The sequence below is a fragment of the Tetranychus urticae genome, chromosome 1 (genome assembly GCF_039701765.1).
Source record: "Tetranychus urticae isolate SD_2017Ah chromosome 1, NJAU_TeUrti_SD_1.0, whole genome shotgun sequence".
NCBI lineage: Eukaryota > Metazoa > Arthropoda > Arachnida > Trombidiformes > Tetranychidae > Tetranychus > Tetranychus urticae.
In genome coordinates, this window is record NC_142958.1 from 19,618,692 (window position 1) to 19,642,596 (window position 23,905).

The window sequence follows — 23,905 nt, forward strand, 5'->3', positions numbered from 1 at the left end:
CATGAAAAGTTTGTCATCAATTTTAATCCAGTTACCATTAACTTTGTCCTGTTGGATTGTTTTAGTGAACCACATTTTATCACCATCAACCTACCTCGTATCATCATCATGGGAACAATGGTGGACCTATGAAGGCATTTCAGGTAAGCGACTAAAAACATTTCAAAGACAATTTTTCAATCAAACCAAATGTAACCTCGATTCACAACAAAATAACTGATCCCATGGGCAATTCCGTTCCCTCCAAGTAAATACATCTTTACACAATTAATAGACATCTTCCCTCTACATTGCCAATTATGTTAATCAAATGTTGACAATAGACGATGAAAATTGTCAAACAAAAAGCCATTAAACTTGGTTAAAGGCACAAAGCATTTGAATCATTAGAGTCCAAATATAAATATTTCCCAACTTGAAACATTTGATGAAATTATAACGATTAGTTGCTTCATAAAATAGTTTTAAAAATGGCTTCAAGAAAGTTCAACACTTTTTGCTCCAAAACTTCAATCTAATGATTATGATTTTTGATTATTCAATCTTAAAAAACGGTTGAAAAATGTACTTAACTAAAGATTTCTTATTCAACATTTCCAAATATTAACTGATAGCATTTTCTGTAGCGAGAGAAAAAAAAAAGTTATTTTCAAAATGAAAACATCTTTTCTTGTTGAACTCTTCCCTGAACCAGTCAAACTGAATTATTTTCATTCCATATCAAGTAATCTATTATCTGGATGCAACAAAAAAAATATAGTAAACTATTATTATCAGTTTATCCTCAATTAACTTCAAGTTATCAGAAATGTTGGGTTAACAGGGAAAGAAGTAAAAAGGCAAGTTTAAATAAACAGATAAACACTCAACAAATGAAATTAAAATTCAACCAACCAAACATGAGAATCATCATGACATGTAATCATGTTAACTCTTTAAACATATTTAACACTATCTTTAACCTTATCCTTTGAAGCAACATCTAGATCAGTTGATTGCTGTTCATCAATAAAGGCCAAACATTTTAACACATTTGACTTTAAATGTAACTTAAATAATGAACGTTTGCTTATCAAAAACATTTGTGATTAACAATTAGTGTTAATAATGACTGGGTTAAACAAAAGGAAAAGCGCATTTCACTTCATTAGTGGAGCAACATTTGAATGAAGGAAATGCCTGAAATGATGAAGAATGATGAAAAAGGGAAAACTCTTCTTCTCCATCTTCCTTATTTCATCGTCTTATTCAATATTCAATCGATCAAATTGTGAGTTGACATTTATTATTATCATGAATAGGAAACAAAAGGAAATGATTAACAAACATTGAAAAAAAGCGAAAATCTTTTCTTCTTTTACTTCTTTTTCCAGTTATAATCATTATTGTCTTGATTGTCACTTGCAAATGATTAGCAACTCTGTACATGTTAATGACTGTAAACCTGTTCAACTGTTGAACAGTCAAATGGTTGGAACAATTAATTTGCAAATGAAAAGCAAAATGTTTCACATTGAAAATGCCTTTTCCTCTTATAAACCAAATGATCAGAGAAAAGGGTTTTGTCAAAATAACTTGAATGTTTTGCTTCAATAGTTTCATTTTTACATGAAATGATTTAACCAAATCTTAAAGGTGATTGTTGAATACAGACAATTGAAGGATAACAACAACAACCAAAAAGAGGCAAAATTGTGAATAAATAATGTAAAGATGAAGATGAAAATAAAAGCCAAGAGTTTCTTTTCCCTTCCAATATTTACAAATGCATTTCCAAAGGAATAAGTGAACACAATTTGATTGGATTTGTCTTCCTTTTTCTGCTTCCCTTTCATCATTTTATTATCCTGAAATGATGAAAAAAAAACTCTGTTATTGAATACAAATTTACAATAATTGTTGAACTTCAAGACGACAAGCATTTTAAATGGTTAACATTGAAGAGCGTCTTTTCTGGATCCATTGAAAGATTTCAATTTTTTCGAGTTTTCAATCTTTAATTTTTTTTCCTGTTTTGCTAATCATTTCAAATTGTATTTCAACTGAACTTGAGAACATTTCGATTTCGATTTTTGTTTCTGTTTTATTCATGATTATTGACATTGATTGGGAGATTGGTCTAACTGTGAAAGTGATAGTGATTTATTGATGGATAATGAAAGCAATTTTTTCCTCTCTTCTTCCTTTCATACTTGGTCACTGTTGAAGGATATTTGATGCCCACTTGAATGGCTATCTGTGGTTCAATAAACATGGAACTGCAGATTGGATAGAAATAGGATGAACAAGAAATGAAAGGCTGAGCAACTTGAGACTGTGATAAGTGTGGAAATGACCAAGTAAGATGTTAAGGTAAAATGATGATGAAAAAGGGATAAAAAATTGAAGAGCCGAAAATATGAAGATGATATGAAAAGGGAAGAAGATTTAGAAAGAAAAATGTTTCCCCAAAAAATAAGAAACATTGTCTCTACTGGATCCATTGATTGGACTGGCAGTCAACACAAATTATTATGTCATTTAGGTTGACCTTACGTTTGCTGTTCATCATGATAAATTGGTATCCATTAAATTGTTGGTCAAAGAGGGAAAAAACTGAAGCTCTTTATTGGTTGTTGCTGTTGTTTATGAAAAAAGGGTAAAAGTGAAAAGTAATAAGTTGAAGATGAGAAAAAAAATTTTCTGGTTCGTCTCATTATTTGCAGATTTGTCAGCCAATTTATCAGTTTGTTTAAATGTAAAGACGGTTTGTTTAACGGTTGAGAAAAAGGTTCAATCATTTTTGTCAATGTTGCAAATGAAACTGATTTAAAGGTTAATTTCAAGGTTTCATCCGGTATTCAGTTTTTGCATGATGAGAAAAGAAGAGTTAATCAATTGAAATGAAGAAATGTTTAAGTTGAAGGTTCTTCAATGTAATTGTTTCATCAAATGGCTTCAATGGTTTGACACTATTGAAGAGCTCTTTGTCATCATTGAAACACCCAAAAGCAAAGTTAACCTTTTCTTTATTCCATTTACTCAACCTTTCATCATGTCCATGTTAATTTTTCTCATTGGAACTTGTCATTCGTTCTTGTCTATTATCAATTATGTATAACATCAAAATGATACTCTGGTTTACATGTTAACAGTAATAAGACTGGAAAGTGTCTTAAGTGTCTTGTCTTAAACCTGGTTCAATGTTGCCAAAATGGCCAATAACAATTACTTCTTGGATTCATTTTTTAACTTCAAGACTTATTGGATTAACATAAAGCAGAATCCAATCTTTATAATCTTAACATTTTTAAACTTCTTTGGCTATAATTGATCATTTTTTCACTGTTTTAAGTCAATCATTCAAACGCTATTCCTTTCAACACTAAACTGCATTTTTTAGGATTAAGCTGGAGTTGCCTTGGGATGGCAAAGGAACTTGACTTGACTCTTCAAGTTTGAGTATGAAAGTCTGGTCAATATTGTTGATTGATAAATGATTGTTGATGAAGAAAGGTTGACCCGTAAAGGTAACTGTGATTGATTAAAAGAGTAAATACAAAGCTAGTAAAAAATGCGTCCAGAAAATAAAGTTCCATGTAATGAGGAAAAAAAGACTAATCATCACTTTCCTGATATCGATGAAAGTTGAAGTTATCCTGGAAAAAACAAAAAAGGTAAACTCAAACAAGTTGAAAGTCAACAAGCTAAGACAGAAAAAAGACAGAAAAAAAGAGGATAACAAGAATCAGTAAATCTGTACCAAACGAAGTACATTAAAGTATTAAGCTGTAAAGAAATGATTGCCTGTGAAAGAAATGAACGCTTCCCAGTGAAAGATTTGCCTTTTATCCACTTGACAATACATGATTTTTTTACATTTTTTATCGTCTCAATCTCTTCTCATCTTAATCATCACTATCATATTGAAGGGTCAAAAAGAGAGAAGGACTAAACAAAAAGAATTCCCAAAAAAAGTTGATTTTCTCTGTAAATTACCTTGACTTTTCTCATCTTTTCTCATCTTTTCTCATCTTGACAATGTTGTCCTGCTTCAACAGTCCAACAACGATGAAAACATCAACATTGTGATCCATTGAATCCCCTGATGATTTTATCATTCAAAAAGGTTCCAATTCCATTTCTTTAATAACAACTTTACCATATAAATATATTTATCATCATCTTCATCGGAACACTTCTAAATCGCCTTATTTTCAGTGCAACTTCACAAACATTGAACCAACAATGTAATGATCATCTCCACTGATCTCCAAGACTAAATCAGTTATTAAGGTTTCAACTGTTAATGATTAAAGACTTGAAAGTTTGATCATCAATTTCATCTTTAAAACCATTTCATTTACTCTATTAATGACAATTAAGATGTTATTTGGAAGAGCGAAAAAAATGGAAAATCTTTTCTCATTTATAAGATTTCTACTTCAAGTGTACAGTTTAATTGAATTTCAAATCAATTGTGAATTTACTCATCAAAATGGATCAACTTGACTTAGGAAAGGCCAAGAGTTTCAAGTGCAGTCAATAGCAACTCTTGAATCAACAGTTATAACTGTAATTACAATCATCTTGTTTTTCCTTGACTCTAATCATTACAATTAAATGATGAACAAGGCTTTAATTAGACAATCATTTGAAAACGTTTCTTCATCAAACCTTTCAAACCTTAAAAGATGATTTGGGAATCTCGAAAAAATCATTAACCTTTTCCTTTAAAAACTCACTTAAATCATTAACTTAAAGTAAATCAAATTTAAACGAATTGAGAAAATGTCCAAAATTATTTCGAATGTCACTTGTCCAGTTTCTGGGCGATAAATGCGGTTAACCATGTAATGGTTAATCATAAAAGTTGCATTTTCTCCTTTTCTGTAATCCATTTACTCGTTTCTCAGTTTATTATTTCATTAATACCTTTTCATGAAATTGAATGTGAAAATGTTGACCAAAAGCTGAACATTGATGACAATTTAGCCTTTAAACTCTTCTTTAACGCTTTCCTTCAATAAATTCATTTTGCTGATTGAGTTTCAAAGCTTAAATAAAAATTGAAATCCAAACTGAACCTTAAATGGATCGTAAACATTTTTCCCTTTTTTCAACTTATTTTCAAGCAAAAGGAACCGCAAATAAAAAGATTGAAAACATTCAATAAAATGTTTAAAGGAAGGGAAAACTTGAAGATTATCATTATAATCATTTGAAGAAGAAGAAGAAGAAATGTTCATGATTGTTTCGCCAATTTTATCAATAATTGAACACTGAAAGAGACGAAAACAAGACTTTTTTTATCGCTAAGTTATCACATTATAATGATGTTACACAGGGAAGGATAAGAGATGCGAGTTTAAAATGAAAGTAATTGGCAAAAAAACAAATTGAAAGGTAACTTTGAGTAATTTATCTTGTTTTTAAATGGATGTCGAATCTTGTTCATCGTCTTAATCTTTTGCTTTTTCGCCATCATTTTCTGTCTTCAACATTCAAGAATAAAGAATGATCTCAATTCATTGAACATTCAGCTTTACATCTCAATCTGATTACTCCAATCACTAGATTCAGTTTAAAGCTTTACAAAGTTTAATGTTAATCTTATCGAGAAAATTATCATTAGATTTTTTGCTTCTCCAAAAAAAACTGTTCAGTTTACTTATCATGAAAAGCTCAACTGTTCCTTCCCTGTTCATTGTTTATTCCTGTTGTCCTGAATCGAGAATCAACATTGAATGTTGAAACAATTTGTTCCAATCATTTGTTTCTCTGTTGGTTTAACAAGCAAACAGTAAAAAAACCATTACGATTGTTGAATCATTTCAAGAATACATTTGTTATACACTTCAACTAAATATGATAATAAATATTCATATTTATCATATTAATAATGACAACTTTATATCCTTTCCAGTTATAAATCCAAGTTCAGATTTACTCAATTCCTTAAAAGAACAACATTTATTTGAATTTTTCAAAATTCAATTTTTTCTTCTCTTCATTTTCTGGACAAAATTTGAATCTTGGCCCTCCTGGAAATGCTGAAGAAAACAAAAAGATTGAACAGATGAACAGAAATGGCAAGATATAATAGCAATCGGCACTTGATCAACTTTGATTTGACTCTTTTCTGACTTGAGATGATTATCGTGATTAACATTAATGGTTAAGGTTATTAGTCGATGATTATGATGATACAAATGATCATTTATGAACAGGGAAACAATTAGGTTGAACCTTGCTGTTAGTTAACCGTCCTTTACTTCATCATTAGCTGGCCACTGGGTTTGTCGTTTAACTTTATTGCATTAAAGATGATTCAACATGATTACTGATGATGAAGATAATGGTGATAATCTTGCATCGAATAAAAGATTTTCTTCTTCATCAGTATTCTGTGGTCAGAGCGATACTCGAATTTGCCCTTTTCTTAGTTTACCTTATTACTCTTGAAATTACTTGGATTAATGATTAAACATTTGGTTGGTTGGTTGATGGTTAAAAAAGGTTGAGCTTCAAAGTGAATCGATTTTCAATCTTTTTGGTTTCAATTTAAATTTGCTTTCTTTTATTGTCTCAACTGTTGGACAGTTTAACATTAATCAGATGATTTTTTGATACACAAACCAAAGTTTGTTGTTTTAGGCAAATTGCAATGATTGATGAAATTAAAGTTTACTAAGGTAAGATTAGACTGTAATTTATACTATTTACAGTACTTTTTGACAAAGAGCAAGTTAAAAGGATTGAATCGGATGAAAAATTGTTACACACTTTTGGCAAGCAAACAAGGTGAAGATGAGGAAGAAGAAAAGGGAAACTTTTCCAAGTCAATATTGACTTTTTCATTCACTTTTCACCATTTTTCAAGTTGATGATTAAGCAAAAGGAGAAACTTTTACCTTTGATAAAGTTTGAGAAAAGTTATGAGTTTGCTTTTATAAACCATTTTAAATGATTAACACAATGGAAGAACTAAATTCATTAGAATCGAGTTCACTTTAAACAGGAAAATGTCTCATGAAGTGTTTCAACCAACTAATGATGTAAAAATAGATTATTATTCATATTTAAGTTTCGTAAATTTTGTACTTTCTTTTCATGGAAAATTGGACTTTACCTTTGGAATTTTCATCTGTATTCATTTGCTTTTAAGCGATGCTTTTCATAGAATGATATGATGAATGCAGAAAAAAGTTTTCGATTTTAGATAAATTTGAGAATTCGTTTGACCGAACATGATTAAACATGGAATCATTAAAATGATGGAAAAGTAAATAAAGGATCAATTTGTAATTAAAGTTGTTCTTGTAGTTCAACTGATTAGTGAAAGTTCATTTCCATGTAAACTGAAATGGAAATTTATTTTTCGATTTTTAATTCATTTCAATAAAACTTTTTGCTTTTTGATCAACAAACAAGAGAGCTTTTTGTTGATTTTTGACCAAACATTGGTGATTGAAAAGCATTTCAATTTGTCTTTTCATTTGATTAGTAGAATGATTAATCTGGGAAATTTTGATCAGAAGAGAATCAATTGTTCTTTATGATTTATCTTTGTCATACTTTGAAACTTGAGATTCTTACCTGTTGAAGAATTGAAATTTGCTGACAAAGTTGAAGATGAAAAGTGATGAATGATGTTTATTCGTGATTTAATACAAGATTCATCAGTTTAAGATTGATTGATTGGAAGCAGCCTTGACAGATGATATGATTGAACCTTTTCTTCATGAAATGAAACTCATTCTGTTTGTTTTTGGTGGAAAAAAAGTGAAATGCTTTTTTCCATTCTAAATGATGAAATGTGTAAAAAACGAACCACGAAAATTGTTCATTTCATTAATTTCTACGTGAGTGATTCTTTTCACTGTTGTTGTATTCAAGTGATTTATTAATTGCTGGTTATGAATAAAATGAAAGAAATGGTGAAATGAATACTTAAAATGTAAGGTTTCAAGAAACCAGAAAATTATTGTTTTACCTTTTCCCTCAAACTGTATGCTTGGAATTGCTGATGAAAATGATATTTAAGATGGTAATTGCTGTTAATTGATTGCATGATTCGTTTTTAAAGCAAACATACAATTCATTCAGCAACATTATCTGTCAGAATTTTGATGCTTAGAATCATCAGTTTCTTCATCTGCAAAAATCTTTTTTTAATTGCTTTCAATTTTATTCATTCAAAGATTTTCGAGGAAAATTCGAAGCCAAATAAGCATTTTGTAATGATTTTTTGGCTCAATATTTTCAATCGAAGATTGTTTCAATATTTTTCTTGTGAAACTTGAACTTATCTGTATTATCAGTGACAATAGTTTTAAATGTATTCTAATATTGAATAGAAAGCACAAAAAGTGTTGAAATGATTAAATTGATGATTCAGCGATTAGACTGAGAAAAGGTTTTGTCAACGAAATGCAACAAAGAGAAAAGGTGAAAATTTTGATTAGAAATGAAGACAGTTTTGATGAAGAGGAAAATGATGAGGATTGAAGATATACACTTTGAAAGTTTAATTTCCTGTTCTTGAAAAGTGTATATATATCCATGTACTTTGAGAATGTTTTTTGTCCCTTTTATTCATCGCCTTTACAAGGGGAATATATTTTTGAAAAGGGAATCATTTCATGAATGAAATGGAGAAAATGATTGCAATTCTGATCATCAGATGAAGAGCAAAATGAGCAAATTTAAAAAGAAGAATGAAATTGAAATTATTTAGCAAACAATATCAAGATACAAGTCAAGTTGAGGTTGAAATTCAATGTTGCACTTCAAGGTTTGCTTAGCTATTCAAGTCTCAAACTTGAACATTTCAATAAGAAAATTTTGCCATCGAAACGTTTATTAATTGATGAATTTCAAGAAACACAAAAACATGAAAATGTCAAGATCTCTTGTTCATGAATTATCTTGAGATTGATTCCAACATTCTACTTTCATTATTAATCTGTGATTAACTCAAAAAATCTTTTCTTTTTTCTCTTTTAAGGGAGAAAAGCTCTTAATTAATTGTTCAATTGGCAGTGTAACTGTATTCATGATGAGCGAAGAAAAAAAGGTTAATTTTCATTATCATGTTACAGAGTGGAATAGAGTTGATGAATTAATTGCTATTTCAATCAAATTGAGCAGCTTTTCTTGTTTACCGAAAATTTTCAACCTTTTTCGAGATTTGTTTCATTCGAAGGAAAACTTGAAACTATCCTTTAAGTTTCGCTTTGGACGGCAATTTTAACCTTACCTTTGACTGGAAAGTTCATTGATTATTTGACTCTTATTTTGCTTCCCTCTTAACCTGACTTTACTTTCAAGTGTAAAACAATATCTTAATCTTTCCGCTACTTTCATCTTAAACTTTCAATGTTATCATAATTGTAACTCCCTGCTCTTGATAATGATAAAATATTCATTAACCAAGTAAATAGGCGTTAGGCTTCCATTTTGTTTCTCATCTTTCATTCCCAGCCTTTTGGTCTTCATCTTTTTCTCTCTCTTTTTTTCTCTTTTTTCTCCTTTGATAACTTTGATAACTTGACTGCTGCTTTTCCTGATCATATTATAACTATTATTAGTACATATTGTGAATATTAGCCTTTTCATTTATTTGCCATTTTTCTTCATTGTTTCATCTTCTTTCCTCTTCTTTTTTTTCTATCCTTTGCTTTTTTCCTTTGCTACCATTTCTGCTCTCTATTGTGTGCGTTCAACTAATTACAGATATGTGATAAAAGTAATAAGATGTGTGTGCTAAGAATATAACAACTTGAGAAGGCTCAATATTAACAGTTAATGGAAACCTTAGCATTATTAAAATGCTTATTATGTGAGAATAATTCTGAATTCGCCTCAATCGATTTGTACTCTTTTATAATAGTATTCGCTAAATGCCTAGCCATTGATTGAAATGCTCCCTTGTAACATAGAATTACAAAATCTTATTTGGATCGCATAACTGAAATATACAGGGCTATTCAGCCTCATTTACTTAACGTTTCAATCAATATCTAAGAACTAAACAGGCTAGGGTATTTATATTTTAACGGTATGCTTTTGAGAATTGAAGAACAATTTTTCTGAAGTTTCAAGGTCATTCAAGGTCATTTATTTATTTGACCTCTAAACGACTTTTGAAGGTCATTTTCAAATAGTTCATACTTTAATCACTATAAATTCATCTCTACAAAGGACCAAAAGCATGTGATATGAAGATATCGTTCGTGAAGCATTTTTCAACGATTTGAAATAAGCTTGTGTAACTTTTCAGAGAAGAATAATGACTTCTTACGGCAAATATTTATCAAGGTGGCAAAATGTGTGCTATTTGAAAATGACCTTCAAAAGTCGTTTGGAGGTCAAATAAACGAATGACTTTGAATGACCTTAAAACTCAAAAAAAAATTTCTTCAATTCTCAAAAGCATACCGTTGAAATATAAATACCCTAGCATGTTTAGATCTTTAGATATCGAATAAAACGGGAAGTAAATGAGGCTGAATAGCCCTGTACATTGAATATGAATCAACAATCATAGCAGAATACGTTACAGATGGCAGCAAACATTAGAATTGTCAAATAGTGTTTGTTAACGGCCAATTGCTGGGTACTTATTAAGGTGCAGTTGACTTTTCAATGTTGAATTACTATCTTGCATCAAAATGTAAGACCGTCTTATAACAATTTATAATGCTCTTTGTGCTCATCAAACAAACTCTCGTCCAATTCCTCACAATTGTCTTGAGTACTTTTTAGTGAAAGAGTAAGCAAATTCGTCCGAATGATAATGTTTCTCCTAACATGTCATAGAAAAAGAAAGAAAATCTTTTGCTGCTGTAATGAATCATTTCATCGAGCATTCAGGCTCTAGATTTCTTGTTGTCATTGGTCCTCATCTCGATCCTTTAAACCTTATTTGTAAAAATGATGAGAGACAATATTGTGAATGGGCAGCGAAAAAGCCCAAGAAATTGCCAATAAAAAATGATTTTGTAGCCATATTTTCATATTTTCATAGAAGCAAGAAGAAAAATAAATAGTTTCAATCAAAAAATTCTCTCATTCTCTTCCATTAGAAAAATGCTAATCTAAAAAACGCGTTTTTACTCTTGTCCCAGAGTCGGGCATAAAGTGGAAAAAAGCTGTCCTAAAGCGGACAAGTTGTAGGACTTTTTAACACTACTAAAATCCCTGATCAAAGTTGATGAATAAACTCCTCCTATAATGCTTTTTATCGTGTATCATTATGTTGAGAAGTGAAGACAAGAAGTTCGATTGTTAACAATCTTTTACCTACAAGCCTTTGTACACCTACACACCTCACTTTTTCTGTCACACTTCAATTCAACCTTTCTTTCCTCAATCCTTTAAATTGACATTAAACACTCGATTCTATGACAATATGATTAACCATTATCATGGCCATCTTTTAATATAAAATAATAAAGTCAATCAACAATCATTGAAACATTAATATTAACATTAATAGAAATGAGGAAAAATAATGAAGCCAATTTGAGGTTATCAAATGATGATAAACTGTTGAAAGAAGGAAACCATTGAAACTGGTCAAAAGTGATGACATTATTAGCTTACAGCTTACCAATCATTTGCCAACCTGTCAAACTATTATCATCATCATCACCAGATTTCAATGTCTTTCTCCATCTCACTCTGAATACATTATCATCATCATCATCATTACAATGCGCGCTCATGGGAACAGCAAAAATGTTTAAGACAATAACAATAAGATGAAAAAAGGCAAAGAAAACGATATTCATTTTGACATACAATTTGATCTTGTCAGGTTATTATCATGCATCAACCATAAAGAGCCTTGATATTTATTAGCCTACTGATTAAAGATAATTGGATCGGTAATTGTTCATCAAAATGAATCAATCACAGACCATTGTTGCTCGAAAAAAAAAACAAAACTAAAACCTCAACTTTTCTTCTTCTCTTTAGGACCCAATTTTTGGGGAAGACTTAATCCTAAATGGAGCTTATGCAGTAAAGGTAGAAGACAATCGCCCATTGACATTGACCCGGAAGCTTTACTTTTTGATCCTTTTCTTTCACCTCTTCAGTTAATTGGTGACCATGTAAGTTGACCTTTCAACTGATTATCACCTCTCAACCCAAAGACACCAGATCTCATTAATAATGGTTAAACTCGTCAGTTATCATTAGCAACTTGATCAACCTTCAAAACCCAATTTTCGATTCTTTTTTGTTGTTGAACAGTTTTCTTAGACTTGGTTGACATTCAATTAATTTCCATATTTTCACATTCTTTTCTTGTCTTCAAATTGTTTCCACCGTTTAAACAAACGATTCCGGAAACAGATTTTATCCATTCTACTCTTTAATCCTTTGCTTTATCACTTTTCTTTTCTGCTCTTCTTTACCATTTATCCTCATCACTTCATTAATTTCCTTCCTTTCTTTTTCCTCTCTTCTCTGACTTTATGTACCATTTCATTTGCTTTTGTTTTTCTGGGCTTCTTTTTTTGCTCATGACAAGGTAAACGGAAACTTGATCAACACGGGTCGAGGTATAATCTTCAAAGTATCAGGATTAAACAAATCAGAATCCATTGAGTTATCATCAGCTTCATTATCTGGTTCATCACCTTCCGTTAACTTGGCTAATGGTCCATTAACTTATCGTTACACTTTGAACCATTTTTCACTTCATTATGGTCGTAACATTTCAAAAGGATCAGAGCACACCATTGGTGGTATTCAGTTTCCCGGTGAGATACAGTTTTATGCCTACAATTCAATTCTCTATGATTCATGGGAAGAGGCTTCACTTCGAGCTCACGGAGTTGTTGCTGTTTCCGTCCTTTTACAAATATCTCATGACTCCAAGCAAGCCAATAATCAGTTGAGAAGGATAACTCATGCACTTAAAAATATCACAACTACAGGTAAGAATCGTTTTTTGGTCAAATTACATTCAATTAATTCAATTTTGATCAATCGTAAAATGGTAACTGTTTTGTCACAAAATTTACTTGCAATGATCATGAACCAAAACTCATTGAAATTGTTACTTCAAATCAAAAACCAGGAATTTTGTTGAATATTATTTTGTATTTATAGAAGCAAGGTTCATCAAAGAAATTATATGCTCAATAGAATCTGAAAATTCTGCTTATAAGATCTGAAACCTCAACGGAAATCGTTGGTTTCAAAAGTAAAGAAATGCAATGACACCAATGACAAAAATTGCAGTATAAGGAAAGGATAAAAAGTCATAAAAGTTTGAAGCAGGAGCAGGAATTAAGGAGAGTTTGATTCTTGTACCATAATGTTGCACATATAATAATTTTCACACTTTTGCTGTTAGAATTAAAAAGACCCGTATTTATATTGAAGTGCATTATTAAATTTAGTTTATTATTTACTTATTGAATGAAAATTATTGCTTACATTAACATTGAATTTTTCAATGGATATAATAGAGAGAAAAATCTGAAAAACATGTAGAACTGTATATTATGATTGAGGTAATCCTTAACCGAACAATTTACCAGCGACAGCACCAACTACCTTGCCAGTAACATCACCAGCAACCTTACCGGCTACTTTACCAACTCCACTTCCAACAGCTTTTACTCCACTGTCGGCCATTTGACCAACCTTTGAAGCTCCACCAGCAAGTAAATTAGCTTTAGTACCAGCAACTTTACCTAAACCATTGGTAAGAGATTCACCAACATTACCGACACCTTTGATTGCATTAGCTTTAAGACCGAAACCCATATCAGCGACTGAAGCACCAGCTTTGAATCCATTCTCAACAGCACTTCCAACTCCATTGATACCTTGGCCAATAGCACCACCAAGTTTATCACCAAGTAAAGATTGAGCGGCACCAGCAATCATGTTGGAACCAGAACTAGCCAATTTACCAACTCCATTAATACCAGAACTAACAGCATCACCTAATTTATTTTCTGCCTGAGCAGCCATTGAAGCTCCACTTGAGATGAGGTTACCAGCAGCATCGAGTCCACTTGTTTCCAGTGCACCAATGCCTTTGATACCATTTGATACTCCATTAGCTCCTTTTGTAGCTAGTGAACCTAAACCAGAGGCTACTGAGTTAACAGCATTGGAAGCAACTGATGAGGCTACCGACGAGGCGACATTAGCAATTAGATTGGCTGGATTCAAGAAGGATCGACCATGAACATTGCTTTGTAAGTCGAAGTCGGGTGATTGTTCATTGCAAACTACTGATGAAGCGATCAACAGTGAGAAGAGGATAGAGACTGGGATTGGTTGCATATTGTTGGTTTAGTTAGAGACTTTTTTTACACAAAATTATTTTAATACAATAATCTAATTGAATTGATACTGGTGATAGATCAACTTGATAATAATCAAATCCAAAACTTCGAGCATTTATATACTATTTAACTCACAAATTCTCTGATTTTTACGTCAAATTAAAACAATGAAATATCCAATTCTCCTAATTTGATTGATTTTCATCCATTAAACAATTTATTTGACTATTAATATTAAGTTTTTATGAACGAAAAAATAACAATGATTTCAGAACAAGAACCAAACATTGAATTTGCAGGGGAATAAGATTGGTACTATTGCCCGCTCAATGTCAATCGAATCAAAGCACAATACCAAATGAATCGTTTAATTGTTATGACAATCTAATGAAAAGCAGGTGATGAGAGCAGACATAATAACTTTAGATTGGTTTAAGTGTCCGCTTATTGGTGCTAAATCAATGTCTTGTCATTCAATATATTCACAAGGCATCATTGGCCATTCATAAGTTGCATCACCTGTTGTACCAGCAATCTTAATAAATTGGTTCATTAAGACTTGTTTGATTATTTAGTAATGAAAATCAATCAAACATTTAGAAGAAAATATTCCATTGTTTTAATTTGTCGTAAAAATGAGAAGACAATGAATGTGTGAGCAAAAAGTGAGTTGATTCGTATATAAATGCCCGAGTTTTTGGATTTGATTATCACCAAGTTGATTCACCTAGAACAATTCAAGTTAATTCAGTTAGATAATTCTTATAGCATTATTTTGTGTAAAACAAAGTCTCTAACTAAACCATAAACATGCAACCAATTCCAGTCTCTATCCTCTTCTCTCTCTTCATCGCTTCATCAGTAGTTTGCAATGAACAGTCACCCGAATTGAATTTGCAAGGCAATGTTCATGGTCGACTCTTCTTGAACCCATTCAAAATCGCTTCCAATGTTGTCTCATCAGTCGCTTCTAATGCTGGTAAAGGTATTGGTGGTGTTGCCAATCAAGCTGCTGATGCCGAAACCAAGTTAGGTAATGCTGTCAGTTCTGGTATCAATGGAGTTGGTAAATTGGCTAGTGCTGGTTCTAATGTGGCTGCAGGTGCCGTTGAATCTTTTGCTAACATGAAAGGTGATGCAGTTCGTGCTATTGGTGACATTGCTGCATTCAAAGCTAACATGGCTTCTGGTGCCATTAAAGGAGCTGGTCAAATGGCTAATTCACTTCTCAGTGGACTTGGTTTAGCTCCTCTTGGTAGTCTTGTCTCTGCTGGAACTAACAAGTTGGGCGATGTCGCATCCAAGATTGGAGCAGCAGCCGATAAAAAGTTTGATGCACTTGGTGATCTTAATGTTGTCGGAGGTAAAGCTATTGGTAACAAAATCAAAGGACTTGGAAGTGCTGTTGAGAATGGGTTCAAAGCTGCTGGATCAGTTGCTGATATGGGTTTCGGTCTTAAGGCTAATGCCATCAAAGGAATCGGTGGAGCTGCTGAGTCTCTGGTAAATGGTTTGGGTAAGGCTGCTGGTGCTAAAGGAGATGCACTTGCTGATGGAGCTTCAAAGGCTGGTCAAATGGCAGAAAGTGGAGTAAAAGCAGCTAGTGATGCCGCTGGTAAGGTTGCTGGTGATGTTGCTGGTAAGGTTGATAGTGCTGTTGGTGCTATTACTGATGGAGCTTCAAAGGCTGGAGAAATGGCCAGCAATGGAGTTAAAGCCGCTGGTGATGCAGCAGGTAAAGCTGTTGGTGCTTTAACTGGTGCCGTTTCTGGTCTTTTTGGTTAAATCTAACATCTTAATCAAATATACTACAGAAAGTCTTTCAACTTTTATGGTCATTTACAAACACAATGTTTAGCATTTATTTGCAATAGTAATGTATTCTTTCACCGTCAGATTATTCAATAAACTAATTTAAGCTGTATTTTCTCCATAGCATTTCATTTCTTTAAATGATCAGTTTAACAAATGTTGCTTTCAAATATCTATAACTTCGTTTATGTTATAATATTATTAATACAATGAGTTTACTTTCGATCATCATTCTTAAATACATATTGCAATGCTTCTGCAATTCGTTTAACTCTGCGAAATTTTGATTATTTAGTAACTTCTTTGTTAAATTTCTCGTTTTATCATGCTACCAATTTTTATTGCAATAAAAATACTCTGATCCATAGTTATATTTACAATTCACATTCGTTTCGGCAAAAAATTAGAACCAAATAGTTGTGCGAGGATGGTAACTTCTGGATTTTATGAAAAAGCGTCTGATTCGTTCCGATATTTAGTCAATCAGTTGCAAAAAATTATTTCGCGTATCTTTTATTGAAAAAACCATACAGCAAAAACTGCGAGCTTGTATTAGAATAGAACTTTAATAGAAGCACGTTTCCCTGTTTTTACTGTCGGTTATGAGTAGCTCGTTACAAAATAAAGCAGCTAGATACTGGACAGGCGAAAAATTGAGTCGAAAGATAGTATCTGCCTTAGATTTATAACTTTATTGAGTAGACTTTTTACTTTTTGCAGAGGACATAAAGCTCTCTGATGGTTCGGAAATAAGGACGAGTTATCTAATAGATTGTTGAAATTGACCATACAGTCGATTCAGTTTCACTAACTTAAGAAATTATAAAAGCTAAGAAAGCAAAACATAACAATATATATATTTCCGATGGAAGTGATTTGTCAAAACTAAAATCGCTGTTATTAAACTTATTTATGATATTTCAAAGCAACATTTGATATATTTTAATAAACTGATCGAGTTAATACAAAAAAAATAAATGAAAAGAAATTAATTGAAGGATTAAAAGTCTACATGTCTATGTTTAAAGTTTAAGTTTTTTATTGAATAATTAGACGTCGAGGGAGTACATTTCAATTGAAATTAAATGCTGAAACATTAGGTTTGTCAATGAAGACATTCCAAAGTTAACCAAAAAGACCAGAAACGGCACCAGTTAAAGCACCAACAGCTTTACCTGCTGCATCACCAGCGGCTTTAACTCCATTGCTGGCCATTTCTCCAGCCTTTGAAGCTCCATCAGTAATAGCACCAACAGCACTATCAACCTTACCAGCAACATCACCAGCAACCTTACCAGCGGCATCACTAGCTGCTTTTACTCCACTTTCTGCCATTTGACCAGCCTTTGAAGCTCCATCAGCAAGTGCATCTCCTTTAGCACCAGCAGCCTTACCCAAACCATTTACCAGAGACTCAGCAGCTCCACCGATTCCTTTGATGGCATTAGCCTTAAGACCGAAACCCATATCAGCAACTGATCCAGCAGCTTTGAACCCATTCTCAACAGCACTTCCAAGTCCTTTGATTTTGTTACCAATAGCTTTACCTCCGACAACATTAAGATCACCAAGTGCATCAAACTTTTTATCGGCTGCTGCTCCAATCTTGGATGCGACATCGCCCAACTTGTTAGTTCCAGCAGAGACAAGACTACCAAGAGGAGCTAAACCAAGTCCACTGAGAAGTGAATTAGCCATTTGACCAGCTCCTTTAATGGCACCAGAAGCCATGTTAGCTTTGAATGCAGCAATGTCACCAATAGCACGAACTGCATCACCTTTCATGTTAGCAAAAGATTCAACGGCACCTGCAGCCACATTAGAACCAGCACTAGCCAATTTACCAACTCCATTGATACCAGAACTGACAGCATTACCTAACTTGGTTTCGGCATCAGCAGCTTGATTGGCAACACCACCAATACCTTTACCAGCATTAGAAGCGACTGATGAGACAACATTGGAAGCGATTTTGAATGGGTTCAAGAAGAGTCGACCATGAACATTGCCTTGCAAATTCAATTCGGGTGACTGTTCATTGCAAACTACTGATGAAGCGATGAAGAGAGAGAAGAGGATAGAGACTGGAATTGGTTGCATGTTTATGGTTTAGTTAGAGACTTTGTTTTACACAAAATAATGCTATAAGAATTATCTAACTGAATTAACTTGAATTGTTCTAGGTGAATCAACTTGGTGATAATCAAATCCAAAAACTCGGGCATTTATATACGAATCAACTCACTTTTTGCTCACACATTCATTGTCTTCTCATTTTTACGACAAATTAAAACAATGGAATATTTTCTTCTAAATGTTTGATTGATTTTCATTACTAAATAATCAAACAAGTCTTAATGAACCAATTTATTAAGATTGCTGGTACAACAGGTGATGCAACTTATGAATGGCCAATGATGCCTTGTGAATATATTGAATGACAAGACATTGATTTAGCACCAATAAGCGGACACTTAAACCAATCTAAAGTTATTATGTCTGCTCTCATCACCTGCTTTTCATTAGATTGTCATAACAATTAAACGATTCATTTGGTATTGTGCTTTGATTCGATTGACATTGAGCGGGCAATAGTACCAATCTTATTCCCCTGCAAATTCAATGTTTGGTTCTTGTTCTGAAATCATTGTTATTTTTTCGTTCATAAAAACTTAATATTAATAGTCAAATAAATTGTTTAATGGATGAAAATCAATCAAATTAGGAGAATTGGATATTTCATTGTTTTAATTTGACGTAAAAATCAGAGAATTTGTGAGTTAAATAGTATATAAATGCTCGAAGTTTTGGATTTGATTATTATCAAGTTGATCTATCACCAGTATCAATTCAATTAGATTATTGTATTAAAATAATTTTGTGTAAAAAAAGTCTCTAACTAAACCAACAATATGCAACCAATCCCAGTCTCTATCCTCTTCTCACTGTTGATCGCTTCATCAGTAGTTTGCAATGAACAATCACCCGACTTCGACTTACAAAGCAATGTTCATGGTCGATCCTTCTTGAATCCAGCCAATCTAATTGCTAATGTCGCCTCGTCGGTAGCCTCATCAGTTGCTTCCAATGCTGTTAACTCAGTAGCCTCTGGTTTAGGTTCACTAGCTACAAAAGGAGCTAATGGAGTATCAAATGGTATCAAAGGCATTGGTGCACTGGAAACAAGTGGACTCGATGCTGCTGGTAACCTCATCTCAAGTGGAGCTTCAATGGCTGCTCAGGCAGAAAATAAATTAGGTGATGCTGTTAGTTCTGGTATTAATGGAGTTGGTAAATTGGCTAGTTCTGGTTCCAACATGATTGCTGGTGCCGCTCAATCTTTACTTGGTGATAAACTTGGTGGTGCTATTGGCCAAGGTATCAATGGAGTTGGAAGTGCTGTTGAGAATGGATTCAAAGCTGGTGCTTCAGTCGCTGATATGGGTTTCGGTCTTAAAGCTAATGCAATCAAAGGTGTCGGTAATGTTGGTGAATCTCTTACCAATGGTTTAGGTAAAGTTGCTGGTACTAAAGCTAATTTACTTGCTGGTGGAGCTTCAAAGGTTGGTCAAATGGCCGACAGTGGAGTAAAAGCTGTTGGAAGTGGAGTTGGTAAAGTAGCCGGTAAGGTTGCTGGTGATGTTACTGGCAAGGTAGTTGGTGCTGTCGCTGGTAAATTGTTCGGTTAAGGATTACCTCAATCATAATATACAGTTCTACATGTTTTTCAGATTTTTCTCTCTATTATATCCATTGAAAAATTCAATGTTAATGTAAGCAATAATTTTCATTCAGTAGTTAAATAATAAACTAAAAAATCAACTTGCAATTCTAATGTTTGCTATTTGATTCCAAAAGTCAAATGGCAATAACACACATTATTGAATGAGATTTGGATTCGCTTAACTCTCAACTCCTAAACTCCTAACAACTTTAGTTTCTCCTGCTAAACTTTTGTGACTTTTCATCATTTCTTTTACATCGACTTTTGATTTACGTTATTGATTTAACAAATCACTTTGACTATATATTTTTTAATTTATGTTTCATGATATATGCTTTTGTATAATTTGACGGTGAATGAGTAACGAACAACTAAAATCATCTTTCCTCATCTAACTTGTCAATACTTTGAGTAGATCTGTAGATCTAAGCCACTTGACCACAAGTTTTAAAAACTAAACTCTGGACATTCGATAATCATCGTCTAAAGTCTTATGATTAATAAACTTTGAAACTTACATCTCCAAATCGAGTTTCAGAAACTTGAAAATATAGAAGAAGGAAAATGTTCTCACATTTCAATTCAATCAAATTTCATGATGCATTACATATCAATGTGGATATTGTAAGGTTTTTGATTCAAAGTCAACTTTCAACTTAATTTCATCTTTATAATGTTATGTAATGCAATCCATATTTTTCAAGTCTATCCAAAAAACTAAGAAAAATATGAACTATTCCATGATTATTGTTGTTATTCGAGAATAATATTGAGCATTAAATTTCAATATTATATTCAAAATAATATCATTATTAGTTATAGGCAATGAAAATATCAACAAAAAGGTAAATCAAAGCTCTGGCCATAACCTCTAATCAACAATCATTTTAAACTTCAAGTTGAATCCAAGCGACCAAGAAAAGTTGAATTTCATTTTTGGATTAAACTCATTTGATTCCAATTGAATAAAAGACATTTCTTCTTCTTCTCTATTCTCATTATTATTAAACTGAAATGTCACAGGAAGTTCTCAGAAGATGGAATCTTTGTCAATCAAAGAGATTATGCCTGAAGCCATGAGAAGACAATATCTAACCTATGATGGTTCCCTGACTGAACCAGGTTGTTATGAAACAGTCCAATGGATAATATTGAACAAACCAATTTACATGACAAGTCACCTTTTCCATTCCCTGCGAATGTCTTCCTCAACCGATGAACCCAGCCACGGAGCTGACAACTATCGTCCCATCCAACGACTCAACTCACGGCCAATAAGAACCAACATAAACTTTGAAACTTCATATCAAATCTCATTAGAGGTAAAACTTTCCTTCAAGCAAATTGATTAATCTGTGAAAACAATCATTTCCCTGGCAACATTAAAATTGTCTTAGTTTTTCATTTTAAACTCATGATGATCCTTCAGCACAGCAAAAGCTGAAATTGATAACAATAATGACAAAGTTTAGGCAATGAAGACAATAGCAAGTTTAACCCATGAAAAGTTAATGATGATAAAGATTGTCATAATGTTATACTTTGTTTCATTACCAAATAAGATGAAGGATGGAACAAGGAGAAGAAAAAGATTGAAGAAAATGATTTTCTCATTGTTCAATGTTGAGGTCAACTTGTCCAACCATTTAGAAATTTTTCAATTAAAAACATTCTTTGGCTATTTCATGTTCAATAATCCATGTCATGACAGAATCTAGTTGATTGCCAATAAAGCCACAAGAGTTACCAAGTTCAATGTTAATGCTCTGATCGCGAAAAGACAATTTTTTGAAAATCTTTAAACCGGACTTTTCGAAATGAAAATTTCATCCTTTTCTTGTCCATTCATTAATTCATTAACCTTTTCCTCTATACAGGGACACGATGAGAGGTTGTCTGAAAAATTTGATGGACCCGAGTATGTAACTGAATTTGGTAAAAAAATGGATCAAAATGTGACATCTAAAAGGAAAGGTTCATGTTCCATGAAAAGATCTGTCACCTACAGAGGTTTGTAATTTTCTTACATTCCACTCATTTATACATCATTTATTTCATACAAATTGTATGCCATTAGCGGTGTGCCATTTCATCCTCATCTCAACCATTTAAAGTAAAAGCTGAAGAGAAAAGACCAGAAAAGAAACCAGAAAATTGGTCAAAAATAAAAAGCCAAATTGATTGATACAAGCAATGAAACATTACAATCAATTGTAAATATTGTTAAACAATTATCAGCTCCGCTTGTTGAACATGACATCGAGAAACAATGGGACAAGAGACAAATCTCAAGAGTCAATTTGTTTGCTCTCTTTTTGTTGCCACATTTCCTATTACCTTTCATTTTACCTGCAATCCTAACCTCATTATTTAATCATTTTGATAAATCATACAATTTTGCCTTTGAGAAAAAAAGGAAGAAAAAGATGTTCCAATCTAAATGCGAATTGTAAATGCAAAAAATGTTTAACCAAGCAAAATAAATAGCATCTTGTTTGTTTCTTGTTATAATAATAAATAACCCTTTTCTTGTTATCTTTTTTCTGGAAGTTATTTACTCCTCGTTCAAGCTCATTTAAAAGTCAAATTGTGTTTGAAAATTTACCCTTTTTCACTATCAATTTTATGGAATCTGAGAAAAGAACAAAATGTTGACAAGTTTATTCATTTTAATAGCGCTTTTCTTATGATTATTTCATTGTGACTGACAAGCTTGTTAACATTTTTAACTGTTACACTTTCCCTTTGGCTTGTTGTACTTTTGAAACTCTTTCTGAGATTCAATGTTTTTCCATGATTGTTTTATTCAGTTTTGGTAATTGAATTTATTCTTTATTTTGTTTTACAGCTAATTCACCGAGAATCATTGAAACTTAGTGATTAAATCACTGGTTAAAGTGATTAGTTTGGAAACCAAAAAGCAAAGTAACAGTGGAATCAAAGATAACTATTTTTCAATGGACTCTTCACAATTGTATTCACGTTTCAAAAGTAGTTTAAATTGTTGCTCAAAATTGTTTCTCAAATTATGGTCAGTTTATTTCGACTATCTTTTTACCCCAATTTTGTCTTCTTTTTATTCAACTCTTCTTCTCTTCCCTTCTTTCAGGTTACATGGATTAACTGTCTTGGTTGCACTCAGATAATCAGCAATTATTTGTGATATTTATTCATATAAATCAGTAATTTAGACTCGCCTTTTTTCACTTCACTTAAAATGTAAATTCAATTTTTCATTTACTACATTTGGTTCAGTTTTTACCTTAGAAATTTTGTTCAGTCAACATTTTTCTTCATTGATAACAAAATCCCTTTTTGGTAAAAAAAATGACAATAAAATGCTCAATTATACATTCGTGTTCAATATTTTATTCATTTCAATATTATTAAATGGTCTTTTGATGTAAAAATTGTAAAGAAATTAAACGTTAAATGAAACAAAATCATCGATGAAAAGCAAACTTGAAATTTTCAGCTTTGGGTTGATCGAAGTGAAGACTTTCCTTTCAGATTTCAATTGCAGCTTTGATTATATTTTTTTTCCTCAACTCTGAGATATTAAATGAATTTAGAAGTTGAATTAAAAGAAAAGACAATTTTCATTCTCAATTTCATGTTATTTAACCATTTGTGCAATTGAAAAGGTAATGAGTGAATCAAGTTTTGCCTTTGCTTTAAATTTTCTTGATAAATTGGTCGAGGTAAAGTTTTGCCATTAAATTATAGCAACAGTTATAGTTTGACTCTTGAACAGTTGAGAGGACAATCCGATTTATTTGAACATAAAAGGTTAATCTGTGAAATGAGACTGAAATTGTAGACTCGAGAAGCCCATTGTTTTTGACTGTTTAACCTTAATGTTGATAAGGTTTGTTAAAGTGTTCAAATTGTGATAAATTTACAGCCATTTTTACAGTCAAATACAATGGAAGAAGGGAAATACAAAACGTTACAAAAATGTGAAATGCTCAAAGAGTAAAGGAAAGATTGATGAAGATTGTGAATTTAATTAATTAACAAACAAACAAATTAACTTGGTATGTAAAAATGTAGCAAATGAAGGGAGGAA

General features: G+C 32.2%; 5 protein-coding genes across 5 annotated transcripts; 3 read left to right on the top strand and 2 right to left on the bottom strand.

Annotated features, from left to right (window-relative positions):
* Position 1: 1 nt before the first annotated feature.
* Positions 2 to 23,189, top strand: LOC107372155 (carbonic anhydrase-related protein 10-like). Its single transcript, XM_015940324.3, has 7 exons — positions 2 to 143; positions 11,965 to 12,101; positions 12,524 to 12,932; positions 20,860 to 21,158; positions 21,714 to 21,846; positions 22,685 to 22,867; positions 22,946 to 23,189. Exons 1-6 carry the CDS (start codon positions 2 to 4, stop codon positions 22,711 to 22,713), a joined length of 1,149 nt encoding a protein of 382 aa, XP_015795810.2. The 3' UTR covers positions 22,714 to 22,867; positions 22,946 to 23,189.
* Positions 13,377 to 14,508, bottom strand: LOC149094730 (uncharacterized). Its single transcript, XM_089270265.1, has one exon. The coding sequence runs from the start codon at positions 14,296 to 14,298 to the stop codon at positions 13,522 to 13,524; it is 777 nt and encodes a 258-aa protein (XP_089126391.1). The 5' UTR covers positions 14,299 to 14,508; the 3' UTR covers positions 13,377 to 13,521.
* On the top strand, positions 15,032 to 16,224 carry LOC149094731 (uncharacterized). Its single transcript, XM_089270262.1, has one exon. It carries the CDS (start codon positions 15,111 to 15,113, stop codon positions 16,083 to 16,085), a length of 975 nt encoding a protein of 324 aa, XP_089126388.1. The 5' UTR covers positions 15,032 to 15,110; the 3' UTR covers positions 16,086 to 16,224.
* Positions 17,128 to 18,464, bottom strand: LOC149094732 (uncharacterized). The gene has a single exon (XM_089270263.1). The coding sequence runs from the start codon at positions 18,210 to 18,212 to the stop codon at positions 17,238 to 17,240; it is 975 nt and encodes a 324-aa protein (XP_089126389.1). The 5' UTR covers positions 18,213 to 18,464; the 3' UTR covers positions 17,128 to 17,237.
* Positions 18,942 to 19,941, top strand: LOC149094733 (uncharacterized). The gene has a single exon (XM_089270264.1). It carries the CDS (start codon positions 19,025 to 19,027, stop codon positions 19,799 to 19,801), a length of 777 nt encoding a protein of 258 aa, XP_089126390.1. The 5' UTR covers positions 18,942 to 19,024; the 3' UTR covers positions 19,802 to 19,941.
* Positions 23,190 to 23,905: the final 716 nt, after the last annotated feature.

Bases quoted from the DNA above. Each gene is read 5' to 3' on its own strand.
- LOC107372155 (XM_015940324.3), top strand. From the start codon at position 2: ATGAAAAGTTTGTCATCAATTTTAATCCAGTTACCATTAACTTTGTCC. The intron at 12,933-20,859 runs GTAAGAATCGTT...GAAATGTCACAG, and splicing joins TAAAAATATCACAACTACAG to GAAGTTCTCAGAAGATGGAA. The intron at 21,847-22,684 runs GTTTGTAATTTT...TTTGTTTTACAG, and splicing joins AAGATCTGTCACCTACAGAG to CTAATTCACCGAGAATCATT.
- LOC149094733 (XM_089270264.1), top strand. From the start codon at position 19,025: ATGCAACCAATCCCAGTCTCTATCCTCTTCTCACTGTTGATCGCTTCA.
- LOC149094732 (XM_089270263.1), bottom strand. From the start codon at position 18,212: ATGCAACCAATTCCAGTCTCTATCCTCTTCTCTCTCTTCATCGCTTCA.
- LOC149094731 (XM_089270262.1), top strand. From the start codon at position 15,111: ATGCAACCAATTCCAGTCTCTATCCTCTTCTCTCTCTTCATCGCTTCA.
- LOC149094730 (XM_089270265.1), bottom strand. From the start codon at position 14,298: ATGCAACCAATCCCAGTCTCTATCCTCTTCTCACTGTTGATCGCTTCA.